The sequence below is a fragment of the Necator americanus genome, chromosome II (genome assembly GCF_031761385.1).
Source record: "Necator americanus strain Aroian chromosome II, whole genome shotgun sequence".
Lineage (NCBI taxonomy): Eukaryota > Metazoa > Nematoda > Chromadorea > Rhabditida > Ancylostomatidae > Necator > Necator americanus.
The window spans coordinates 22,216,129-22,236,797 of NC_087372.1; the positions used below are offsets into that span (position 1 = coordinate 22,216,129).

The following is a 20,669-nucleotide window of genomic DNA, read 5'->3' on the forward strand; positions in this document are numbered from 1 at the left end:
GTGTGACTCTGCTGTCTGACCATAGGAAAGATCGGTCTATTGGGATGTCCAAGTGGAGTTTCAGATAGCGGAGCCGATGAGCAGTCCCGAGAGCTCCAGTTTTGGTATAGTCATTAAAGGCTTCTTCGGAGCCAGTCGTGATTTCGAAACCAATAGCATTGCTCGTTCAGGATGACCATTGATCTTTTCCAGTAAGTAAGAAGAGGCGGAGTATGCGGACTGTGACGCATCGCTAAAGACGTGGATGTCGTACTTTGCATCGGGCGCGTTGTCTTGTATTAGTAAACGTGGAAAGGTCACCGAAGACAAGGTCCACGACTCGATGATTTGTGTCCATTTCTCAAGCAGGTGTTGCGGTAGTGATTCATCCCAACTGATATTTTGTGTCCACAATTTTTGGATGAAAATTTTTCCCACGAGTACGACTGGTGAAATCCAACCGAAGGGATCGTAAGTGCTTGCTACCTTTTGTAGCACTCTCCTTTTTGTCCACGTTGTTTCTGTTATACATCTTGGTAAGTGTATTTCGAATTCGTCCGTAGTAGTTTTCCACGTCACGCCTAAGATTTTGCATTGTTCGTCGACTTTGGAATTTTCTTGTTCTTCCATGAATCTGTTCAGTTCCTGATTGTTGCTGACATAGTCTCTGATATTCATTCGTGCGTCCTGGAAAAGTTGTTTCAAATCTTTGTAGTATTGTTTTCCTTCGTCTACAGATGATATTCCGTAAAACACGTTGTCGACGTAGATGTTCCGTAGTATCTTTCTTGTAAGTGGCGTCCCTGTACTGGCAAGGTGGTGATGGATGGTTGCAGCAAGTAGGAACGGGGAACATATGAGGCCGAAGAGAACACGACGAAATCTGTAGACGACTATATTCGACCTATCTGCTGGTTTTGTAGGATCTCGCAACCAGAAAAAACGAGTGTAGTTTCGGCTCTGTTCTTGGAGTTCTAGCATCAAGAAGGCTTTTTCAATGTCGCTGGAGACCATTATTGGCATTGTTCTTGTTCGAAGGACTCCGAGTAGGTCCGGTAATAATGTTGGTCCTTTATGGAGTATCTCGTTGATGCTCATTCCTCCTTTCTTTTTTGCTGAACCATCGAAAACACAGCGTACCTTCGTGTGTTTTTTCGACCCGCTGATGACACCGTGGTGAGCGAGGTAATGACTAATGTTGGCGGATTTGCCTTCATCGATTTCTTCTATTATTCCTCTCTTTAGCTGGTCTGTAAAGATTTCGTGATATTTCGTCATGTATTCTGGATTCTTTTGAAGCGCTTTCAAATTCGACAGGAATCGAGAGAAAGCGAGATCGCGGTTAGTCGGTAGTTCGGATGGATTACCTTTGAATGGAAATTTTACCGAATATCGGCGCTCTTGCTTGTTGTACTTGATTGAGTTGTTAAAGTCTTCCAAGCACTTGTCGTCATCGGATTGATTGGGATTGTCGACTATTCCTAAAGATTCATTTGACCAGAAACGTTCTACGAGTTCTACCAGGTCGGAGTGGCGAGCGGGATTGGCCATTGAAGTGGAGAAGGTGTAGACGACGTCATTCAAGGTGTTGAGCCGAAAGGCGTTGTCGGCCACGATTTTGCCGATGCGCGTTTCGAAGATGCGGTATCTATTCGTTAGATAGGATATGCTGAACTGATCGTGAAAAACAAGGTCCCAAAGGTAATCCATACCTATGAGAAGTTTCGGCGTGGCGATTTTGTTGGCGAGGTATTGGTTGTTTTCTTCTTTCTTGAGGATCGAAGCGTACTTTATCTCCCTGGTCAGTATAGGTGGTGCTTGGACATGGAGGAGATGTGTGGTGTTGTCCGTGCAACGGATGCCGATTTCGTGGTTAGTGGCTTCCATTGACATCGGTTTTTCCGTTCCGAGCGTAAACATTGTTATTCGTTGTGGATTCGAAGGTTGTAGTTGGAGTTGTTCGATCAGATCGTTTGTGATGTAGGATTGAGATGCTTCCGTGTCCAATAGAGCCGTGACGTGAATTTCCTTATTTTCGTTGTTTGGGTTGAAGAGTACGACGTCAGCACACATTAGTGGAGGTTTAACTGTTTCGTGTGGTAGCTGAGTGGTGTGAAGGGTAGTGGCTGGTTCCGCAAGGTTGGATGGGAGTGAAGGTTGTTCCGAGAAGTGTATGTGACTCTGTTGTTCGTGATGTTGTCGCTGTGATGGTCGATGATGAAATCGGTTCTTCTCAATTTGGTTGGGGTGTTCGCTACGGTTAGCTACGTGAACTGTCTGCGTCGCCATTGGCGTTGAGGCGAGCGATCTTTGAGAATATCTCAAGCAGAGTGACATATGATGTCGTTTTGAGCAATGAGAGCACGTTTTCTTCGAGATGCAATCCTTCGTTAGATGATTTCCAGACAAGCAGTTGAAGCAGAGCCGGTTGTTTTTGGCGACCTGGATTCTTTCTGATGCCGTCTTGTATGTCTGGTAGTTGAAAGAGTTGTGATTCATCTTCGAGCAGAAATTGCATCTTTTCTGACGGACGGATGGCGGGACCTTCTTTGAACGGATCATTTGCGTCTGATTATGAATGACGTGGTACGTGTATCTGCTTGCAGAGTCGGGTTCCTGGGACTCCATTTCACGCAACGTGGATTCTTTCCTGACAATATCCGTGAGAAGACGGATGAGTGCCGTTGGTGTAAGATTGGTTTGGTTGTTGGTTTTGTCGTAGATCCGGCTCCTCACATGGCGCGGTAGTTTGTTTAGGAGAATAGCTCCAAGACCATATTCCTTGCTGTCTTCTTCATAAGTGCAAAATTGTCGTATTAGGGCATACATTTGGTTGTAAAGTACCTATAGTTCTTTTCCTGCTGTGTCACATGGTGGGAGACTCGCTAATTTGGAGAACAACACATGTCAGGTTGTCACTCGATCGTCGAAGTGCGTTTTGAGAATGTCCACCGCAATGTGGTAGTTGGCGGATGTAATCGGGAGGCTTTGGATGCAGTGGAGTGCTTTTCCCTTGAGTGAAGATTTCAGCAGGGAGAACTTGGTTGCGTCATCGATGTGCGGTTTATTCCCGATCAAGGTGGAAAAACGTTCCCAGAATTCTGGGAACTCAAGAATCGAACAGCTGAACATTGGAAGATCCACTTTGCTGAGAAGAGATGCATCGACGAAATTGCAAAGATTTCGCGAGGACTGGTCGATCATCTTGGATCTAGGATGATGTGGAGACGCCAGTTGTTCATTTTGCAGGGTGACTGGTGTTGAGATGTCGTTCTGTTGTCTCGCTTTCGGGCTCTGTGAGTCGAGAGAGGAAGCTTCTGATGTAGCCGGAGTGGTGGGAATGAAACCTGGTAGCGGGAATTGGCGTTTCTTGAACTCTTCTTCGATTGCATCGAGAGCGGTGTCCATTTTCTCAAGGACTGGTACTGCATCTTGTAGCGTGGTGCGGTAGTCTCCATATTTGTCGATGTATTGAGAGAATACCGTTTCCTCTTCTTTGTTTGCAGCAATGAGTGAGATCCAGTTCTGATGAAGTTGTTCTAGCCTGGTATAGCTGATGAGCAGATTCGATCGGGCGTTTACGCAATCCTTGCGCAACATTGGGAGGTCATTGGAGTCGACATGGTTGAGTTGCACATTGTCGATTGTCAGCTCGTAATCAGCGAGGACGTCGTAGACTGCTCCAATATGTCTCGGCAGTTGTCTTGAGAGTTTTTCGATTTGGCGACGTATGGTCGGTGAGTCATTCATCTTTCAGTCTTTGTAGAGGCGATGAAGTGCACTGGAGTCGTTGAAGATCGCTTTGCGAGTGCTGGCGTGGAACGTGCTGACGGGTAACTCGGGGTAGTTGATGATGAAGGCATGTATCTGTTAAGTCTTTCTGGAAGCGGGGACTGGATAGTCGTGGTTGACGGCGGATACGTGTTTCTGATGATGATAGGCTACGTGGATAGTGGTTTTGGTGTAGAATGCACACTTGGCGGTGGCTGCTGATGTCAGTGACGGCTGCGGTAGAAAGGGACAATTGGCGGTTATTGTTGAAGCCGACGTAGTCGTCGTGCGTGAAGATCACAGTTTCGGTCGCGTGGTCGCCATTTAGTCGTCGTCGTTCCTTGCTTGAAGCCTTATTCGTGGGCTGTTGCGAACCAAATATGAACAATCATGTGGAGTATATTTACGCTTCCAAGAATTTAATTTTGTCTGTCTAATTTGTCTAATTTTGTCTGTCTTCTGGAGCTATGACTAAGATAAAAATGTCTCATCAAATAGATTGCAGACAGAACAATGAACAAATGAGAAAATGATTAATCCATGCTATAGCGAGAGTTATTGAAAGAATGCGACTATTTTATCGGTTAGATAAAACAAGAGTGATCCTTAATAGGATTGAAAAGCCTTGGATGAAGGACAGCCATGCGAGCAAGCAGGGTGACCACAGTCATGACCATGTTTCGAAACTCATCGAGGTATCACGAGAGTACAAGATGCCACTCTGTCTCGCCTTCATCACCAAGGCGTCTTTACTCAGTACATAAAGGTACTTCGAGAGTTGTACAGTAACTTCACGAACGGAATTTCGCCATTCTACAAGAATATCATCATTGACGTGAAGAGGGGGGTCCGACAGGGTGATACAATCTCACCCAAAATATTCACAGCCGCCCTCGAGAACTCAATGCGAAAGTTGGAATGGGAAGACATGGGAGTGAAAGTTGATAGTCAGCAACTACACCATTTGCGCTTTGCTGATGAAGTCGTACTGATAATACCTAGCATCAGCCAAGCGGAACGAATGCTGACCGAAATCGACGGAACATATGGTCTTCAGCTGAATCTGCAAAAAACGATGTTCATGGCAACGGATGGGTCTCGGATGCCCCATTCACGCTTAACGGAACGAACATATGGGAGTGCACCAGCTACGTTTATCTGGGTGGGGAAATGAACATGATGAACGATCTGACCCCTGAGCTGGGCAGGAGGGGACGAGCGGAGTTAGAAGTGTATAAGAGCATCGAGGATGTAGTGAAGAAGACCATGAACAGCCGGCTCCGTGCTCACCTCTTCAACACCACCGTACTTCCTGCTTTGATCTCTGCTTCGGAAACATAGGCATTTCGCAAGCAGGAAGAAAACGCGGTGAGCGTCACTGAACGCACAATTGAGAGAGTGATACTAGGAGTGTCCCGTTTCACGCAAGTGAGGGATGGGATTCGAAGTTCTCTCCTACGTCAGCGATCAAAGATGAAAGACGCCGCCGCGTTTGCCAAGGAAAGTAAAATAAGGTGGGCCGGACACGTGATGCGCTTTAACGACAATCGTTGGACCAGAGCCATGAGCGACTGGGTTCGCGCGATGTTAACCGCACTACAGGAAGACCACCGACCCGATGGTCAGATTTCTTCACAAAGTCCTTCAAAGAAAATCTTCGTGTCCCACGCGAAAGGGAGAACCACTGAGCGACTCTGGCACGCGATCGGGACAAATGGAAGAATTACTGGCGCCCGCTCGACCATTTCGAAGATCAACATGAGTCAAGGTGATCACGGTGATTGAAAAACGATGAGACATGGACTACAGCACATTCGGCATTCAACTCTCTGACCAAGTATCTATGGTGGATTCTCATTGCCAACGAAGTCAAGCTGCGAGTCTACATACCCGCACTTCGCCCAATCACAATGTACATAGGTAGCACCGTCAACGGGCTGTGGAGAAGCTTAAGTGCATAAAGACAAAGCAGATTAGGTGACGGTTAGGTTAGTTTTGGTCCGTGGCGTTCCATAACGGCCATTTTTACGCAGAAGTGTATGTGGTGTATCGGCGGATCACACATAGCAACATCTTGAACGGCTTTCTGAAGTGGTCGCAGAAATTCAGAAGCTGGAAAATCCTCCTGCTTTCTAAGTAAAAGTAAGTCAAGTGCCCATAGCTACATCCTTGGCTTCACCCTCTTCACTCATACTGTTGAGGATAAAACCTAAAGTTACAACCATTGACCGTCTTTCTTCAAACTTTTTGAATGTTTCGTTCCTAACTTTTCTACAATGAAGACGTTGGTTCTGTGGATTTTGGCCGTAAATTGTTGAAACATACGACCTTGTTGATTTCACTTATGCACAATGACAGATGATGGTTGGACAATTTATTTTTCTTCCCAAGACCCTGCTCCGCTTTTTCACTGCTCAAGAACCAATGTCAAATAACGTGTTTGAATATTAATGCTGGTAGCATGAGTTCTACAGGTTCGCATAGAATCGCTTACATATACAGGATAATATATATACTAAGTTAATGAGGAAATCTTGTCAGGAGGTTTTGAGAAAAAAGACAGAACTTTCGATCCTTGATCGATACCCGTGATCATGTGGTAATTACTTAGATACTTAGATGCCCGTCTTCACTGGACGTGCGCGCCCCAGCATCACTTCCACTCGTTTCGTTCCCCCGCCATTGTCATCCAAGATGTTCTCAAGCTTCATGAGTGGCTTTGACGAGGTCCTTGAACCGTATCCAGCTGAGCTCTCAGCTGGTCCATCCGTGTAGCTAACACGTCACCCCATCTCGTTGGCGGTATCCTCGAGGGCGTTTAGCATCTCCTGGGATCCACTCTAACGTTCTTTTAGTCCATCTATCGTCGATTTTTCCCATAATGTGACCGACCCATCTATGTTTTGCTTTCAATATATATTCCGGTGGGTCGCGAAGTGAAACGGGATATTTCTCTTAAGTCGGAGCTGCGGAGACCGGCTAGGTGTTGTGGGCGCCGGCTAAACTCCAGAAGACGTTTCTTGAGGGCTCTGTGGATAGTAATTAGCTTCTTAGACGTGGCAGCGGTGTCTGCCCACGTCTCCGCTGCGTAACAGAGCGCTGGAAGAACTGTCGAGTCAAGCAGATGGGCACGAAGATCATGGTCCGTCAGTTGGTCCGTGGCTTTCCTGACGGGTGCGAACGCCGCCCATGTTACTCTCATTCTTTTATTCAGTTCTTCCTTGCAGTGATTTTGCATGCTCATAGAACGTCCGAGGTATGCGTACGACAAAGTTTCCACGATTTGGGAGCCTTCAAGTTGTACTTCTCCGTTCTCGCAGTAGGCGTTCTTCATGAACTGTGTCTTCTTTCTGTTTATTCGTAGTCCTATTCTTTTCTCTGCTTCGTTCAATTTGTTTGAGCATCGTTTCTACTTCATTGATTTTGCTCGAAAAGAGAACGACGTCGTCCGCAAAACGAAGGTTCGAGAGAAATCTTCCATGAACACCCAGAAAAGTGACTTCATTATCCATTGCAATGCAGCTGTGAACAGCTTCGGCGATATAGTATCGTCTTGTCATACCCCCTTTCCAATGGGTATGGTGAGAGGGCGGTGGAAAAGCTGTGTCGTAGTCGTGCATCGATCGTAGCAATTGGCTAATGTCCTCACATACGACGCGTCCACACCTTGGTCGACCAGCGCTGACAGTATTGCATTCGTTTCTACGCTGTCAAAGGCTTTCTCATAGTCGACGAAGGTTAGAACAAGGGGCAGGCGGTATTCCCGGCAAACCTCTATGACCGTCGACACGGTCTGGATGTGGTCCAAACAGCTGAACCAGTGACAGAATCCAACTTGTTCTTGAGGCTGGGCTTCATTCCGCGTCCCAGATATGCGCATGAGGATGATCTTGGTGAATACTTTGTATAACACGCTCAGCAAGCATATCGGAGGTAGTTCCGAAGGTCCTCTCGGTCACCTTTCTTATGGATAAGAACGGTTCGCGAGGTCTTCCACCGGTTTGGGATTTTTTTTTTCTGAAGGTAGGATGTCATGTGCACTGCTAAGATTAAATGAGGTGGATGGCCACCAGCCCGAAGAAATTCAGCTGATATAAAATCAGGTCCGGGGGCTGTGCCATGTTTCATGCTCTTGATAGCGACTCGTACCTCCGAAGAGAAAATCTGTGGTGGAGTTTCACCAGTGGGGATGATTGGAATTGACACAGGAGTTGATGAACGGAAAAGGTTCGAATAGAACCTCTCCGTAATGATTTCCATCTGACGACGAGAAGACGTGCGAGTCCCTTCTTCGCTCAGCAATGCTGCTAGCGGAATATTATATTCTCGGAGATCCCTGCAACACTTCTTTAGACTCGTTCTTCTTTGTGCTGCTTCCAGAATCTTCTTTCTTCTAGTGACCCGTGTGTTTTGAAAAATCTTCCGCAAAATCTTCTTCTTCTTCTTTATTACAGCTAGTGTTAGGTTTTTGTTAGCAACTATCCATTTTATGTGCGATGCATTCAGTTCTAGCCTCAAAGCCCTTCTTCTTTTGAACGATTCCTTGGTGGTCTTCAAAATTCGATCCAAGTTTGTCGTGCGCGGCTTCGAGACACACTCAGCACAGGCTCGTTATCCTCTGAGCAACACCTCGTAGTCCACCATTTGGGTCCTCCTTGATGTGCCATTATCCTTGGGACAAGGAGTCCTCGAGTACGCAATCGTCGTAGACGACTTCTTTTCTCCTCGCTGCCGATAGCAGATGTTCTTTTCCATCGTGTGGCTAAGACGTATTTTCGCACGAAGGAGACGATGATCAGAACCACTACAAAAGGATGGTACTACTGAGACGTCAAAAAGACACCACCTCTATTTGGTGGTATGTGGTCGATCTCCGCACGAGTTGCGCCATTGGGCGATTCCCGTGTCCACCGACGATGATCTTTTTTCATGAAAAGAGAGTTCCCATGAAAGAGGCGAGCGGCGTCAATTTTAAATCTCTGGAGTCCAGTTGGATTCCCATACTTCTTTCCCTGGCACGAGTTCATGACAATTTCGTACGTTTTCAAAAACAGTACTTAATGTCTGTTGTAATGACGATGGCAAAAGGTATGGAGAGTGTTCTCATGCATCTTCGAATTACCCTGGATTGAGTGACACATAGCATTTGTCATGAAAAATTGATATACGCTTAACCGCTTCGACTTCCAAACAACCGTTGGCAGACGCTTTTTCCCCTAACTTCCCACTAATTTCATTTCGTCGCTTGTTTCATCTCACTTCGTCGGATGATTATCACGAACACGCCCACAAACTATAGCCGTCTTAAAAAAAAATTGTAACTCGAACAGACCTTTTTAGAAAGATTTTTAGGAGTTCGCCTTCTCACAAACGAACGATGACCATAACCATTTCGCGACGTGCTCTCTTTGATCTCTTTGATGCATTCATGTACAATCTGAGTGGGAAATTCGCCTTCCACGTGCCAACTTTTCAGCTCCTAGCTCAGCGGAGCTTTCATATTTCAATGTCAGAACATGCGTAATCAATTTGCATAGACATGTCAAAAAGACCTGAATCTCGGTGCAGTTGCATAAGTAAACTGCTGCTTTCAAAGCACCATCCACTGACTGTTGAGATCAAGCGAGGACTTCAGCTTCACGTCAATAGGTCTAGCTCAATAGAAGCGAGGTGAATAGGTCCAGCTTCACTCGAACTCAGCGATGAGTGGAGGTAGCGAGGGTCCTGCGCCGAGCTACAGGTCATTCTGACCCGACTATTTACACACTGCACGGACACTTTCGTATTGGGTACTGTTACAATCCTAGAAATCATTTGAAATCTTTGTTTGTAAAGACAAAGTTACGTATGAAACTTAAGCACCACTTTTAAGATAGGTCTTCCTGCTTAATCGGGGGTTTCCGAACTTCTCATAGTGGTTGTGCCGAACCTGATGGGGATCGCTCTTTTTTCACCTCCTCTAAAACGGGCAATCCTAACAGAGGAGTCGCCTTATGTAAGATCATGTTGATTTGCCCTTCAGTCAAGAATGTAATAGAGATTTTTCAGAAGCTTAGTGATAAGTTTAACCTCTATAACTCCAGCAGTTTATTCTTTATTTATTTTCTCCATGCCGACACACTGTAGCTGGATCCACGGATCTAGCTACAGTGTGTCGACATGGATCTTATGGTTTGTGTGTCGGCATGGATCGCTATGAAGAGCTATCCTTCCGTCGTGGTCGGCGACTTCCAAGTTCGTTCCTTGTAGGTACATCTTAATTTTATCTGACGGTCAAGTGAAAGTATACAACAAGTATTTGTTACCTTCTTATGGTTTCACGCAGTGAATATGATGGCAGTGAATATGCTGTAGTGGCAAGAAGACTTTTCCCCAAACTAAGCAGCCATGCCACGGCGAGCTTAGCTTTCACCACAGGTCGTCGCCCAACCTATATGGAGCAGGGAACCACCTTGCGACATTTTGCCAAGACGGTGGTGAATGTTAGCAGTGGTTTACTCTTAGCTAGGCTTCCGATCCCGAGAAGTCGGAATGTCGGATGTGTCGAACTCCTTCTCAGCTTGGGAGACCCTGCCGGAGGACGAACCTCCGCTGTGCATCGCAGTTCGACGCTCAGTGTCACCTCCACGCCACTATGAGGCGGTAAACCGTTGTCGAGGTTTACCGCCTCACAGTGGCGTGGAGGTGACACTGGACATATTCACTGCCTCAGTACCCTGCACACTGGGCCCTGCCGTCTCAGACGTCGGACGGTATGGCGACCGGTGAGAGGCGATCAAATCTCAGGTTGCTCAGGACGTCATTGATTCTGGACCAAGGCGACACGCGCACGACTCGCCATGGAGACTGTCTCAGACTGTGTACTTACAACGCGAGAACAGTTTCCACAGACGCTGACCTGCATGCCCTTCTCGGAGCTGCAGAGCGTATCAAATTTCACGTGATTGCTCTGCAGGAGACCAAGTGCAGAAGGAGCGACGTACGACAGATGAATGACGGTACACTCGTCATTCGTGGAGAGAAGGTTCCGTCGCGAAATGTAGGCGGTGTTGGTTTTGTTGTGCACCCATCTGTCGTCCATCTCGTCGATTCTCACGAGATCCTGTCACCTCGTCTGGCCATTCTTAGCCTCCGCCCTCTGCGCCAAAAATCCATCAGTATCATCATTATCATTAACTGCTACTCACCAACATCAGCAGCTGATGAATCCGAATTGGACGCGTTTTACGAGGAGCTGGAGGAAGTAGTCCGCAACGAGAAGTCCTTCTACAAATTCGTTGTCGGAGACTTCAACGCAAAACTAAGAAAGGCCACAGAAAAGGAATACAGGATTGGAAGATTTGGACTAGGAGACCGGAATGAAAATGGCAATCGTCTCGCTGGGCTGTTGTCCGCTGCTCGCCTCTTTCATGAGAACTCTCTTTTCATGAAAAAAGATCATCGTCGGTGGACACGGGAATCGCCCAATGGCGCGACTCGTGCGGAGATCGACCACATACTCACCAACCGGAGGTGGTGTCTACTTGACGTCTCAGTAGTACCATCCTTTTGTAGTGGTTCTGATCACCGTCTCCTTCGTGCGAAAATACGTCTTAGCCACACGATGGAAAAGAACATCTGCTATCGGCAACGAAGGAGAAAAGAAGTCGTCTACGACGATTGCGTACTCGAGGACTCCTTGTCCCAAGGTGAATGGCACATCGAGGAGGACCCAAATGGTGGACTACGAGGTGTTGCTCAGAGGATTACGAGCCTGTGCTGAGCGTGCCTCGAAGCCCCGCACGACAAACTTGGATCGAATTTTGAAGACCACCAAGGAATCGTTCGAAAGAAGAAGGGCTTTGAGGCTAGAACTGAATGCATCGCACACTAAAGTGGATAGTTGCTAACAAAAACCTAACACTAGCTGTATAAAGAAGAAGAAGCGTTTTGCAGGAGGATTTTTCAAAACACACGGGTCACTAGAAGAAAGAAGATTCTGGAAGCAGCACAAAGAAGAACGAGTCTAAAGAAGTGTTGCAGGGATCTCCGAGAATATAATATTCCGCTAGCAGCATTGCTGAGCGAAGAAGGGACTCGCACGTCTTCTCGTCGTCAGATGGAAATCATTATCTCAGGAGAGGTTCTACTCGAACATTTTCCGTTCATCAACTCCTGTGTGAAGCCCAATCATCCCCACTGGTGAATCTCCACCACAGATTTTCTCTTCGGAGGTACGAGTCGCTATCAAGAGCATGAAACATGGCACAGCCCCCGGACCTGACTTTATATCAGCTGACTTTCTTCGGGCTGGTGGCCATCCACCTCATTTAATCTTAGCAGCACACATGACATCCTACCTTCAGAAAGAAAGGATCCCAGACCAGTGGAAGACCTCGCGAACCGTTTTTATCCATAAGAAAGGTGACCGAGAGGGCTTTCGGAACTACCGTCCGATATGCTTGCTGAGCGTGTTATACAAAGTATTCACCAAGATCATCCTCACCCGCATATCTAGGACGCTGAATGAAGCCCAGCCACAAGAGCAAGCTGGGTTCCGTCGAGGGTTCAGCTGCTTGGACCACATCCAGACCGTGTCGAGGGTCATAGAGGTTTGCCGGGAATACCGCCTGCCCCTTGTTCTAACCTTCGTCGACTATGAGAAAGCCTTTGACAGCGTAGAAACGAATGCAATACTGTCAGCGCTGGTCGACCAAGGTGTGGACGCGTCGTATGTGAGGACATTAGCCAATTGCTACGATCGATGCACGACTACGACACAGCTTTTCCACCGCCCTCTCACCATACCTATTGGAAAGGTACGACAAGGCGATACTATATCGCCGAAGCTGTTCACAGCTGCATTGCAATGGATAATGAAATCACTATCCTGGGAAGAAAGGGGCATAAGTGTTGATGGAAGATTTCTTTCGAACCTTCGTTTCGCGGACGACATCGTTCTCTCTTCGAGCAGTACCAATGAAGCAGAAACGATGCTCAACGAATTGAACGAAGCAGGGAAGAGAATAGGACTACGAATAAACAGAAAGAAGACACAGTTCATGAAGAACGCCTACTGCGAGGACGGAGGAGTACAACTTGAAGGCTCCCAAATCGTGGAAACTTCGTCATACGTATACCTTGGACGTTCAATGAACATGGAAAACGACTTGAAGGAAGAACTAAATAGAAGAATGAGAGCAGCGTGGATTCGCAGCGTCAGGAAAGCCACGGACCAACTGACGGACCAAGATCTTCGTGCCCATCTGTTCGACTCGACAGTCCTTCCAGCGCTTTGTTACGCAGCGGAGACGTGGGCAGACACCGCGGCCACGTCTAGGAAGCTACTTACTACCCACAGAGCCCTTGAGAGATGTCTCCTGAAGTTTAACCGGCGCACACAACACCTAGCCGGTCTTCGTAGCTCCGACTTAAGAGGAATGTCCCGTCTTCGCGACCCAGCGGAATATGTATCGAAAGCAAAACATAGATGGGCCGGTCACATCATGAGAAGAATCGACGATAGATGGACTAAAAGAACGCTAGAGTAGATCCCAAGGGACGCTAAACGCCCCCGAGGGAGACCGCCAGCGAGATGGGGTGACGTGTTCGCTACACGGATGGACCAGCTGAGAGCTCAGCTGGATACGGCTCAAGGACCTCGTCAACGTCACTCACGAAGCTTGAGAACATCTTGGATGACAATGGCGAGGGAACGAAACGAGTGGAAGAGATGCTGGGGCCCGCACGTCCAGTGAAGACGGACCATCTAAGTATCTAAGTAAGTATGGTTTCACGATCTGCATTCTTGTCATCACTAAACCGTCAGATAAAATTAGGACCTACAAGGAACGAACTAGGAAGTCGCCGACCACGACGGAAGGATAGCTCTTCATAGCGCTGCTCCTGAAGGGCACGCTGGATTGGTCGTATTTTTCTTGTCGGTCGCTAAGGTCATCCACGCCTCCAAGGACAGGTTGTTCGAACATATCCGAATTCGCGACTGTAAATGAAAAAATTCAACGCATTTAGGTGGGGACGAACTCCACTTAATGATGCACATCTGTTTGATCATGCAGAATGTATCCAACTTTTGGAAATCCACTCGTCAAGACAAAAACTGCGCCATAGCTACAATGACGACGAGGCTGAGGAACTTGGAGAGGCAAACGAATGTGAAAGAACAACGTAAACGTAGTGACCACTGGGAACAATTTATTTTTCCCAAAACCGTCCCCATCACTTGCTTTTGACGACATCATAGACACAAATTTTAGATCCCGTACAATTCCTCACAAGTCACCTTAGAGTTTGCAGTTCCGACAAACCTAAATTATATACCGTCTATGGTGATTTCCCAACAAATTCAATAGTTTAAGAAACAATTTCCAATCTAGCTTCAAATCGTTTTCTGTAATTGTTTTCGTTCTCTATGCACAAATGAAGTGCCACTTGTTCTCTTGATCCCATAAGATAGCCAGTAAAATTGAGGCTTGAAGCCATTGATCTAGCTATATTTTTCGTGCGAACGTACCTAAAAAACAATTCTCAGTTTAAACTGGTGAAGCTCCTATTGATGCAGCCTATCAGGAGTTTGACTTTAAAAAACTTAGTAGACTATCTATTAGCAATATTCCAGTTGTCTTCCTGATTTATATGAGGGAAGGAATGATTTCGACAATTAAAGTGTACTTTGTAGGAGCAGACTGGACGTCATTAAACCGAGCGGCGGAACTAAGCGAGAGTCCTTCAACCGCTTGCAATTGCATCAAAAGTCAGGTCCTTCTAATTCAACAGGACGTTATGTTTAGCAAAGTGTAAGCTTCTATAGCCCAATATTATTTATGAGTGTGAAAGTACAAGTCATTTTCACAACGTTTAATGTTAAAGTCATGTTTATTCCATAATTGTAACTTCACATAAAAATTTCATGCCGGCTGCAAAGCGTAACTGTAGGGGGCAAAATACTTGTTATCATTTTTCGTCTCTTATCTCTCTAGGAATTTTCCTAACCGAACAAAGTCCATTCCAAGATCTTATTGGAGGTTATACAATATTTTTCAGATGAACAGACTTCCGCAGTGGCAGGCAGAAGAATTGGCGGCTCGAAAGAAAAAAACTAACCTGGGCTTGTTGCGAGGAGCATCACTGAATACCTGTACGCTCATATATACGTTGTCGAATCGATTTTGTTAGAGCGAATCTCCATCGCTCTTAAAGGCATCACTCTACGATTCTGAGGTGGTACGGATTTCAGGTGGAGTATTCGTATACGGCATAGTAGATTATGGGGAGGAGAGTGATTCCGTCCATTCGTCGAAAATCAATTCAGACTGCTTGCAGTCTGAATTGATTTTCGACGACGACGTGATTCAGGGAGAGATGAGCGGAACCTTCCCGGTCTCCATAATCTACGACCCCGTATACGGATACTCCACCTGAAATCCTTACCACCCCAGATTCGTGGTATGCTGCCTTTAAATTGACCTCATTCTACATCTATGAGTCATCAAGCATATTCTTTCAACTGCCCGCGCAAAAGCCACGGCTGCACACCTTCTTAGCATGGGAAGACCAAAACAGCTCGACAGTCACCACCATCGCAGCTGCTTTCACGCCTCAAATGAATACATTCATGGCTCACGTGTCAATCTGCATCTACGCCTTAAACGAATACATAAATAACTGGCCATTTGTATTTATTCGAACACTGTACTTCGTTTGCCTTGTTTCCTATTTCTTTTTCTATGGTCATTTCTGTTTCTAACCTTGCTCCTTCGCTTGTTGAACCGCATATTCACCGCACAGGACACTAGTCTCTTCGCCTTTTTCTCACTTGGACATACTTCAGGATTTATTCTGACCTTCGTTATCAGAAATCTGTCACCTCTTCAAATTTGAGCAACTTCCTTTCCCTTCCCCTCATCCACTGATGAGACTTGTTTGTTAATTTTGTAGATACTTCGCATTTACCCTTCTATACTGATAACTACACTACTGTTGAACGAAAACGAAACTGCATATCTTGTGCCTTCTTCTGTTTAATTTTTGTGTTATGTCGATCTGTATGTATACTATTCTTACAATAAAAGTTTAACTACCCAAGTTTCACGTCGTGCGGTCCTTGTCTTGGGCTGCACTGCCGTAGTGATTCTGATCGTGGTAACTGAAACGTTGTTTTGAAGACCCGCATGGCAACTAATTTAACCAGCATCCACCACCGAATCAATATATTTCATGTACGAAGGGATAATTCAAGGTTTTCCTTCAATGGTAAGAAGTTTATATTACGATAAAGTGTAGACAAGGACTCAGTATAACCGTTTGATTACTATGCACCGATTAAGAAAAGGAAGACATAGTGACAGGACATCAACTCAATGAGTTCTATACAGGCATAGTAGATAGAAGAGTGACACCACAAAACTTGAAATGGGAAATTGTTAACAAGATCAACAATGACAACTAGAAAGCTGCGACATAAGACCATAACCCGAAAGTCTCATGGGAATACCTACATGATGTACATACACAGGTATATATATATATATATATATATATATATATATATATATATATATATATACACAAATAAGGAACTGTAACAGTCATAAACAGGAAATTCTACTTGCATTCGTTTTGAAATCGCAACAGATGGTTCAAACTGTCCTTTTGATTTGCTGTTTAACCGAACACGTAAAGAATCTTAACTGAATTCAACTTACTTTTGGTTTCTTTCGTTGTAAAATATGAACAAAGAATAGTGCTGCAGCAGAATCCAAGAGAAGATTAAAAGCTCCCAGAAAATCCAGAAGTGGGTTACGCATAGAATCCACAATTTCACGATTTCAATATCATTTATGGCTTCGTAGGACTTCCATAGATTTGCATGATGTGACACAAAGTTGGCGCTTAGTATGAGGATGCATAAGCTGCTGAAATTGGTGAAAATTGTTCGTTTAACTCAACTATGGGTTTCAACACATGGTTGAAAAAGTATATATATATATATATATATATATATATATATATATTTCTCTGTTCTTGTATTGTTTCCATAAGAGAGAGTTGCCAGCCATAATGCTTATCCAGGTGATGATCTGACTTAATCGGCGGGCTGATGTCATCGCCAGACGAGATTACCCGCATCTTCGCCGTCCGTGAACATAGCTCTGCCCAACCTTCTCGATTTTCAGCGAGAGCTTGCACAGAATCAATCCTTTCGTCGCTATTCCATATTCTGCGAAACCTTCGTGCCTATCCACGCCGAGTGTCCTCAGGTCCTCTTTCACCACCTCAGTCCAAAACTTCCGTTTCGGCCAGGTGGCTTCTTCCAACTCGAACCCGACAAACTCCTCTGAACTCGTTGAACAAGGCGATCTGCCGGTCTCCTTAATATATGACCAAAGAGGCGAAGACGATTTACTTTAGCCACTTTCGATGGCGGTGCAAGATGTTGGTATCTTTCACGAGTCATCCGCCGGTATACCACATCAATCTCTGCGTAAAGGTCTACATTGTGGCATACCCCAGACCAAAAGTGGCCGAGCAGCCGTCTAAGCATCCTTCGTTCCGTGCAGTCAAGCCTCTCCATCACCGTAGATGCTGCTGCCCAAGTCTCCGATGCGTACATCATGATGTGGCGAATTGCGGATAGGTAGACTTGCAGCTTGACTTCGTTAGTGATGGTGGTCGACCACAAGCATTTCGTTGAGTTGAATGCGGAAACAGCCTTAGCGCGCCTTTGCGTAACATTACTCAAGGTCTCCAGGAAATCCACATCTGCTTGCATTTATCAAGGCATAGACGTAGTCCATAGGCTGCAGCCAGTTTCGATACAAAGTTGACAACATATTGAAGTTTCGTACTGCTTTCCGCCAATATAACAACATCGTCAGCGTACTCGAGATCGGGCAAGGGGCGTCCTGATAGTGCTGGAATGATGTCGGCAGGACACTGATCTACTGTTCTTCGCATAATGTCGTCGATGGCGAAATTGAACAGGAAGGGTCCTGTCAAGCAAGCGAACGAACTTTCCTGGTACTCCAACGGCGCGGAGCGCGTTGAGAAGACAGACTCGATGAGGAGAGTCGAAAGCGGCTTCAAAGTCCAGAAACGCCAATTGCATTGGCTTCGAATACCGCTGAAAGATTTTGATCACCCTCTTGAACACCTGGTCAATCGTAGATCAAAAAGGACAGAAGCCAGTTTGCTCATCGCGCGTTGTTTCTTCGCGATGTTTAATGAGTCGGCCCAGGATAATCCGCCCCAATACCATGTACATAACATGCAGCAAAGAAATTCCTCGATAATTCCTAGGGTCCGTGACGGATACCTTCTTGTGGAGGGGAACTATGATAGCGTGTCTATACGAGTCAGGTATCCTTTCGTCTATCCATATTGAACGGATGATCTTTGTCATCTCACGAATCCCTGACGGAGGAAGATATTTCAGCATTTCTGTGCTAATTCCGTCATCTCCACCAGATTTTCCATTTATCATCTTTTGAATACAGACTAGAACCTCCGACTCGGTCGGTGGCTCCTCGTTAACCGCATCTGTCGGTCTATCAACGTGCCCGAGCTCAGGACCTGACGGCGCTTGCCGGTTCAGCAAGGTCTTGAAGTGATCCCTCCAAATTGGAAGGGTTGCATCACCGACACCCACTCCATTGGCAGTATTAAGAACAGGATAACATCTTTTCATTTTGCCAGTATACTGTTTTAGTAAAGCATAGGCTTTCCACGGGTTCTTGTCCTCCCACGCCTATTCAAACTCCATCGCTCTTGACGTCCACTCATTATCGCGGCCTTGTTGAAGTCGACAACGCAACTTCCTTCTAAGACGCTTTTCCTGGTTGAAGTCACCAGTTCTGCGCGTGACACAGAATTGTACGTGGATTTTGTTTCCGCAGATGCAAAGACAAACTTCTTCCGCGGCAATAGAACCGGGAGCGTTTCCCTTCCAGGGTCCAGGATGCACTTTGTGAAGGAATCCGCAACGCTAAGCTCCTTCCTGATCCATACTCCAACATGAATAGACACACGTTGGCGGAATTTCGTTCTGCATTCTTCGTCTTTCAGACCTGCCACGTCAATTTTCGGTTGAAGAGGAATTCCTCGGTTTCTCTTGTTTGTGGAACTGTATCTTGAAGCTGAGAAGAACTGAACGGTGGTCAGAGTCGAACGCGACGTCCCAAGCAGCTCTAGCTCTCTCTCTTTTCGGATATCTGACTGAGGAATGTTCCTCGCCAGAACGTAGTCGAGCTGAAGTTTAAGAGCCCTCATCTTCCGCTTCCACTGCTCTTCAGGCGTTAAAAGGGTTGACAACTGCCACGTGAGCTAATGGCGTCGATGATTCCTCTTAAACGTGGAAGCGGTGCTGAGGCCGGACGGTGACCGTCTGTTCGCACAAGTCGACCAGACGGTCACCGTTGTCCGACATGCGCTCCGCAGGATAACACCATTTTCCAGGCACATCGGATTGCTGTTCGAGTCCCATCTTCGCATTTTCGTCGATTCCGACACTGACCACCTGTTGGCTTGGTATTTTAGACATCAACGCATTGAGTTCATCATAGAAGGAGTCCTTAATGTTGTACTCAGCGGTTTCCGTTGGTTCGTGAGCACTTGCTATCCAGAGTTTACGTCCTCTGCGATTCCGCAGTCGTACAAAGGCGCATATAGACGACGTCGAGCCAAATTCCTCCACCAGTTTCTTGTAATCATTCCTCACAGCTATTGCGCAGCTATCTACTTTGTTCTCATCGGCGTCGCCGCAGTATATGGTGTAATTTTCGATGTTGATGACGGGCCGATCTCTCATGTGTGTTTCCTGCAGTGCAGCAAACAACATAGAGAAGTATCGCAGAAGCCCAGACAGGGCGGACTATTGAAGTTCACTCGATAGTGTTCGGCAGTTCAGCTTGAGACGAATGGCTGTTCGCAAAGATTCCATGCTCCTTTCAGGCAGTTGACTTTTCAGGTTGTGGGCTTTTGGCGATATGCTTGACGACAGCACTTTTTCCCAGTGTATGGGAATCTTTCGCCATATAACAGTGCGGGTTATATAGCTCGTACGTTCCCAATGTGTATACTCAAACGTCTGATTGCGTTTCGTTGAAGCAGAGACGCCACGTGTAGATAGCAATCAGACTGGTATACGCAGCCGCGGAAGATTGATAGAATTTGTAGACATTTCCAGCAGTAGAAAATTATCGCGGAGAATCGTAGAAATTAAAAAATTGCCAACCAAAGAAAAGTACTGAGAGAACTGATATCAAGATCCTTAGAGAACTGCGTAGCAATCCACACCTTAACAAGTCGATCTTCGAAAAGATCTAGCTTAATTTTCTAGTATTTCCGTGTGTCCTTCAGGACCATCCAACGCCGTCGTACTGTTCGGCAGAAGAGCCTAAAAGAAACCGTGCTTCTGTGAGGAACATTATGATTCAAGTGCCATTTACAACAGGCGCATTTGCTCTCAACAAAACAGGGTTGGGTACATGTACTACCCACAGATTATTCAAAGTATGTTATGCTATGTTGTTCAAAACAGATGCACAGACTTCTGCTCGATTCCAATAAACAGTAGATTCAATCATAAATATCAAATTCTTGCTGTGAATGAATCTTGTTGCGTTTAATGCAAAACTAGCCTTTGCACGTGATGTTCGGGTCATCCTCTTCTTCACGGAAACCAGTGGTTATTTAAAGGGTCTTCTACCAATCATTCCGCCAACATACGAACGACGTTGTGCGATCCTGGACGCAGAGAAGAATTGAAGATCTAGCTAGAATTTTCCGAACATCGACTGGTTAGATGTAGATTGCCACCAACTTCTTTAAGGATCTTGATATCAGTTCATTCACAGTTCTCTCTGTTCGCGGACTTCTAGAAATCTTAACGATAACTTCTCACTTCTGAAAACGTTTACAAA

At 45.9% G+C, this 20,669-nt stretch overlaps 14 protein-coding genes across 17 annotated transcripts; 5 read left to right on the forward strand and 9 right to left on the reverse strand.

Annotated features, from left to right (window-relative positions):
- Window positions 1–60: 60 nt before the first annotated feature.
- On the reverse strand, window positions 61–2,808 carry RB195_019006 (uncharacterized protein; the record flags this gene model as incomplete). Its single annotated transcript, XM_064186670.1, has 1 exon — window positions 61–2,808. The coding sequence occupies one exon, from the start codon at window positions 2,806–2,808 to the stop codon at window positions 61–63; it is 2,748 nt and encodes a 915-aa protein (XP_064042551.1).
- A 78-nt stretch (window positions 2,809–2,886) lies between these two features.
- On the reverse strand, window positions 2,887–3,729 carry RB195_019007 (uncharacterized protein; the record flags this gene model as incomplete). The annotated part of the gene is made up of 1 exon (XM_064186671.1): window positions 2,887–3,729. One exon carries the CDS (start codon window positions 3,727–3,729, stop codon window positions 2,887–2,889), a length of 843 nt encoding a protein of 280 aa, XP_064042552.1.
- A 21-nt stretch (window positions 3,730–3,750) lies between these two features.
- On the forward strand, window positions 3,751–5,091 carry RB195_019008 (uncharacterized protein; the record flags this gene model as incomplete). Of its 2 annotated transcripts, XM_064186673.1 has the most annotated exons (4): window positions 3,751–3,812; window positions 4,364–4,445; window positions 4,517–4,697; window positions 4,808–5,091. In XM_064186673.1, 4 exons carry the CDS (start codon window positions 3,751–3,753, stop codon window positions 5,089–5,091), a joined length of 609 nt encoding a protein of 202 aa, XP_064042553.1. The 2 variants fall into 2 exon arrangements, with proteins under 2 accessions (XP_064042553.1, XP_064042554.1); XM_064186672.1 differs by lacking the exons at window positions 3,751–3,812; window positions 4,364–4,445 and having other exon boundaries at window positions 4,655–4,924.
- A 1,555-nt stretch (window positions 5,092–6,646) lies between these two features.
- Window positions 6,647–7,084, reverse strand: RB195_019009 (uncharacterized protein; the record flags this gene model as incomplete). The annotated part of the gene is made up of 1 exon (XM_064186674.1): window positions 6,647–7,084. The coding sequence occupies one exon, from the start codon at window positions 7,082–7,084 to the stop codon at window positions 6,647–6,649; it is 438 nt and encodes a 145-aa protein (XP_064042555.1).
- Window positions 7,085–7,665: 581 nt separating this feature from the next.
- On the reverse strand, window positions 7,666–8,505 carry RB195_019010 (uncharacterized protein; the record flags this gene model as incomplete). Its single annotated transcript, XM_064186675.1, has 2 exons — window positions 7,666–8,301; window positions 8,380–8,505. The coding sequence occupies 2 exons, from the start codon at window positions 8,503–8,505 to the stop codon at window positions 7,666–7,668; spliced, it is 762 nt and encodes a 253-aa protein (XP_064042556.1).
- A 1,556-nt stretch (window positions 8,506–10,061) lies between these two features.
- Window positions 10,062–10,388, forward strand: RB195_019011 (uncharacterized protein; the record flags this gene model as incomplete). The annotated part of the gene is made up of 1 exon (XM_064186676.1): window positions 10,062–10,388. One exon carries the CDS (start codon window positions 10,062–10,064, stop codon window positions 10,386–10,388), a length of 327 nt encoding a protein of 108 aa, XP_064042557.1.
- Window positions 10,389–10,504: 116 nt separating this feature from the next.
- On the forward strand, window positions 10,505–11,512 carry RB195_019012 (uncharacterized protein; the record flags this gene model as incomplete). Its single annotated transcript, XM_064186677.1, has 1 exon — window positions 10,505–11,512. One exon carries the CDS (start codon window positions 10,505–10,507, stop codon window positions 11,510–11,512), a length of 1,008 nt encoding a protein of 335 aa, XP_064042558.1.
- Window positions 11,513–11,984: 472 nt separating this feature from the next.
- RB195_019013 (uncharacterized protein) lies at window positions 11,985–13,280 on the forward strand (the record flags this gene model as incomplete). The annotated part of the gene is made up of 1 exon (XM_064186678.1): window positions 11,985–13,280. One exon carries the CDS (start codon window positions 11,985–11,987, stop codon window positions 13,278–13,280), a length of 1,296 nt encoding a protein of 431 aa, XP_064042559.1.
- A 69-nt stretch (window positions 13,281–13,349) lies between these two features.
- RB195_019014 (uncharacterized protein) lies at window positions 13,350–15,171 on the forward strand (the record flags this gene model as incomplete). 2 transcript variants are annotated; one of them, XM_064186680.1, is made up of 4 exons in its annotated part: window positions 13,350–13,478; window positions 14,541–14,546; window positions 14,794–14,887; window positions 14,987–15,171. In XM_064186680.1, the coding sequence occupies 4 exons, from the start codon at window positions 13,350–13,352 to the stop codon at window positions 15,169–15,171; spliced, it is 414 nt and encodes a 137-aa protein (XP_064042560.1). The 2 variants fall into 2 exon arrangements, with proteins under 2 accessions (XP_064042560.1, XP_064042561.1); XM_064186679.1 differs by lacking the exons at window positions 13,350–13,478; window positions 14,987–15,171 and adding an exon at window positions 13,803–13,917 and having other exon boundaries at window positions 14,429–14,546; window positions 14,794–14,797.
- Window positions 15,172–16,583: 1,412 nt separating this feature from the next.
- On the reverse strand, window positions 16,584–17,521 carry RB195_019015 (uncharacterized protein; the record flags this gene model as incomplete). Of its 2 annotated transcripts, XM_064186681.1 has the most annotated exons (3): window positions 16,584–16,664; window positions 16,911–17,120; window positions 17,219–17,365. In XM_064186681.1, 3 exons carry the CDS (start codon window positions 17,363–17,365, stop codon window positions 16,584–16,586), a joined length of 438 nt encoding a protein of 145 aa, XP_064042562.1. The 2 variants fall into 2 exon arrangements, with proteins under 2 accessions (XP_064042562.1, XP_064042563.1); XM_064186682.1 differs by lacking the exon at window positions 16,584–16,664 and having other exon boundaries at window positions 17,018–17,521.
- On the reverse strand, window positions 17,488–17,706 carry RB195_019016 (uncharacterized protein; the record flags this gene model as incomplete). Its single annotated transcript, XM_064186683.1, has 1 exon — window positions 17,488–17,706. One exon carries the CDS (start codon window positions 17,704–17,706, stop codon window positions 17,488–17,490), a length of 219 nt encoding a protein of 72 aa, XP_064042564.1.
- A 211-nt stretch (window positions 17,707–17,917) lies between these two features.
- RB195_019017 (uncharacterized protein) lies at window positions 17,918–18,436 on the reverse strand (the record flags this gene model as incomplete). The annotated part of the gene is made up of 1 exon (XM_064186684.1): window positions 17,918–18,436. The coding sequence occupies one exon, from the start codon at window positions 18,434–18,436 to the stop codon at window positions 17,918–17,920; it is 519 nt and encodes a 172-aa protein (XP_064042565.1).
- A 17-nt stretch (window positions 18,437–18,453) lies between these two features.
- RB195_019018 (uncharacterized protein) lies at window positions 18,454–19,017 on the reverse strand (the record flags this gene model as incomplete). The annotated part of the gene is made up of 1 exon (XM_064186685.1): window positions 18,454–19,017. The coding sequence occupies one exon, from the start codon at window positions 19,015–19,017 to the stop codon at window positions 18,454–18,456; it is 564 nt and encodes a 187-aa protein (XP_064042566.1).
- Window positions 19,018–19,093: 76 nt separating this feature from the next.
- Window positions 19,094–19,555, reverse strand: RB195_019019 (uncharacterized protein; the record flags this gene model as incomplete). The annotated part of the gene is made up of 1 exon (XM_064186686.1): window positions 19,094–19,555. The coding sequence occupies one exon, from the start codon at window positions 19,553–19,555 to the stop codon at window positions 19,094–19,096; it is 462 nt and encodes a 153-aa protein (XP_064042567.1).
- Between the last annotated feature and the right edge of the window lie 1,114 nt (window positions 19,556–20,669).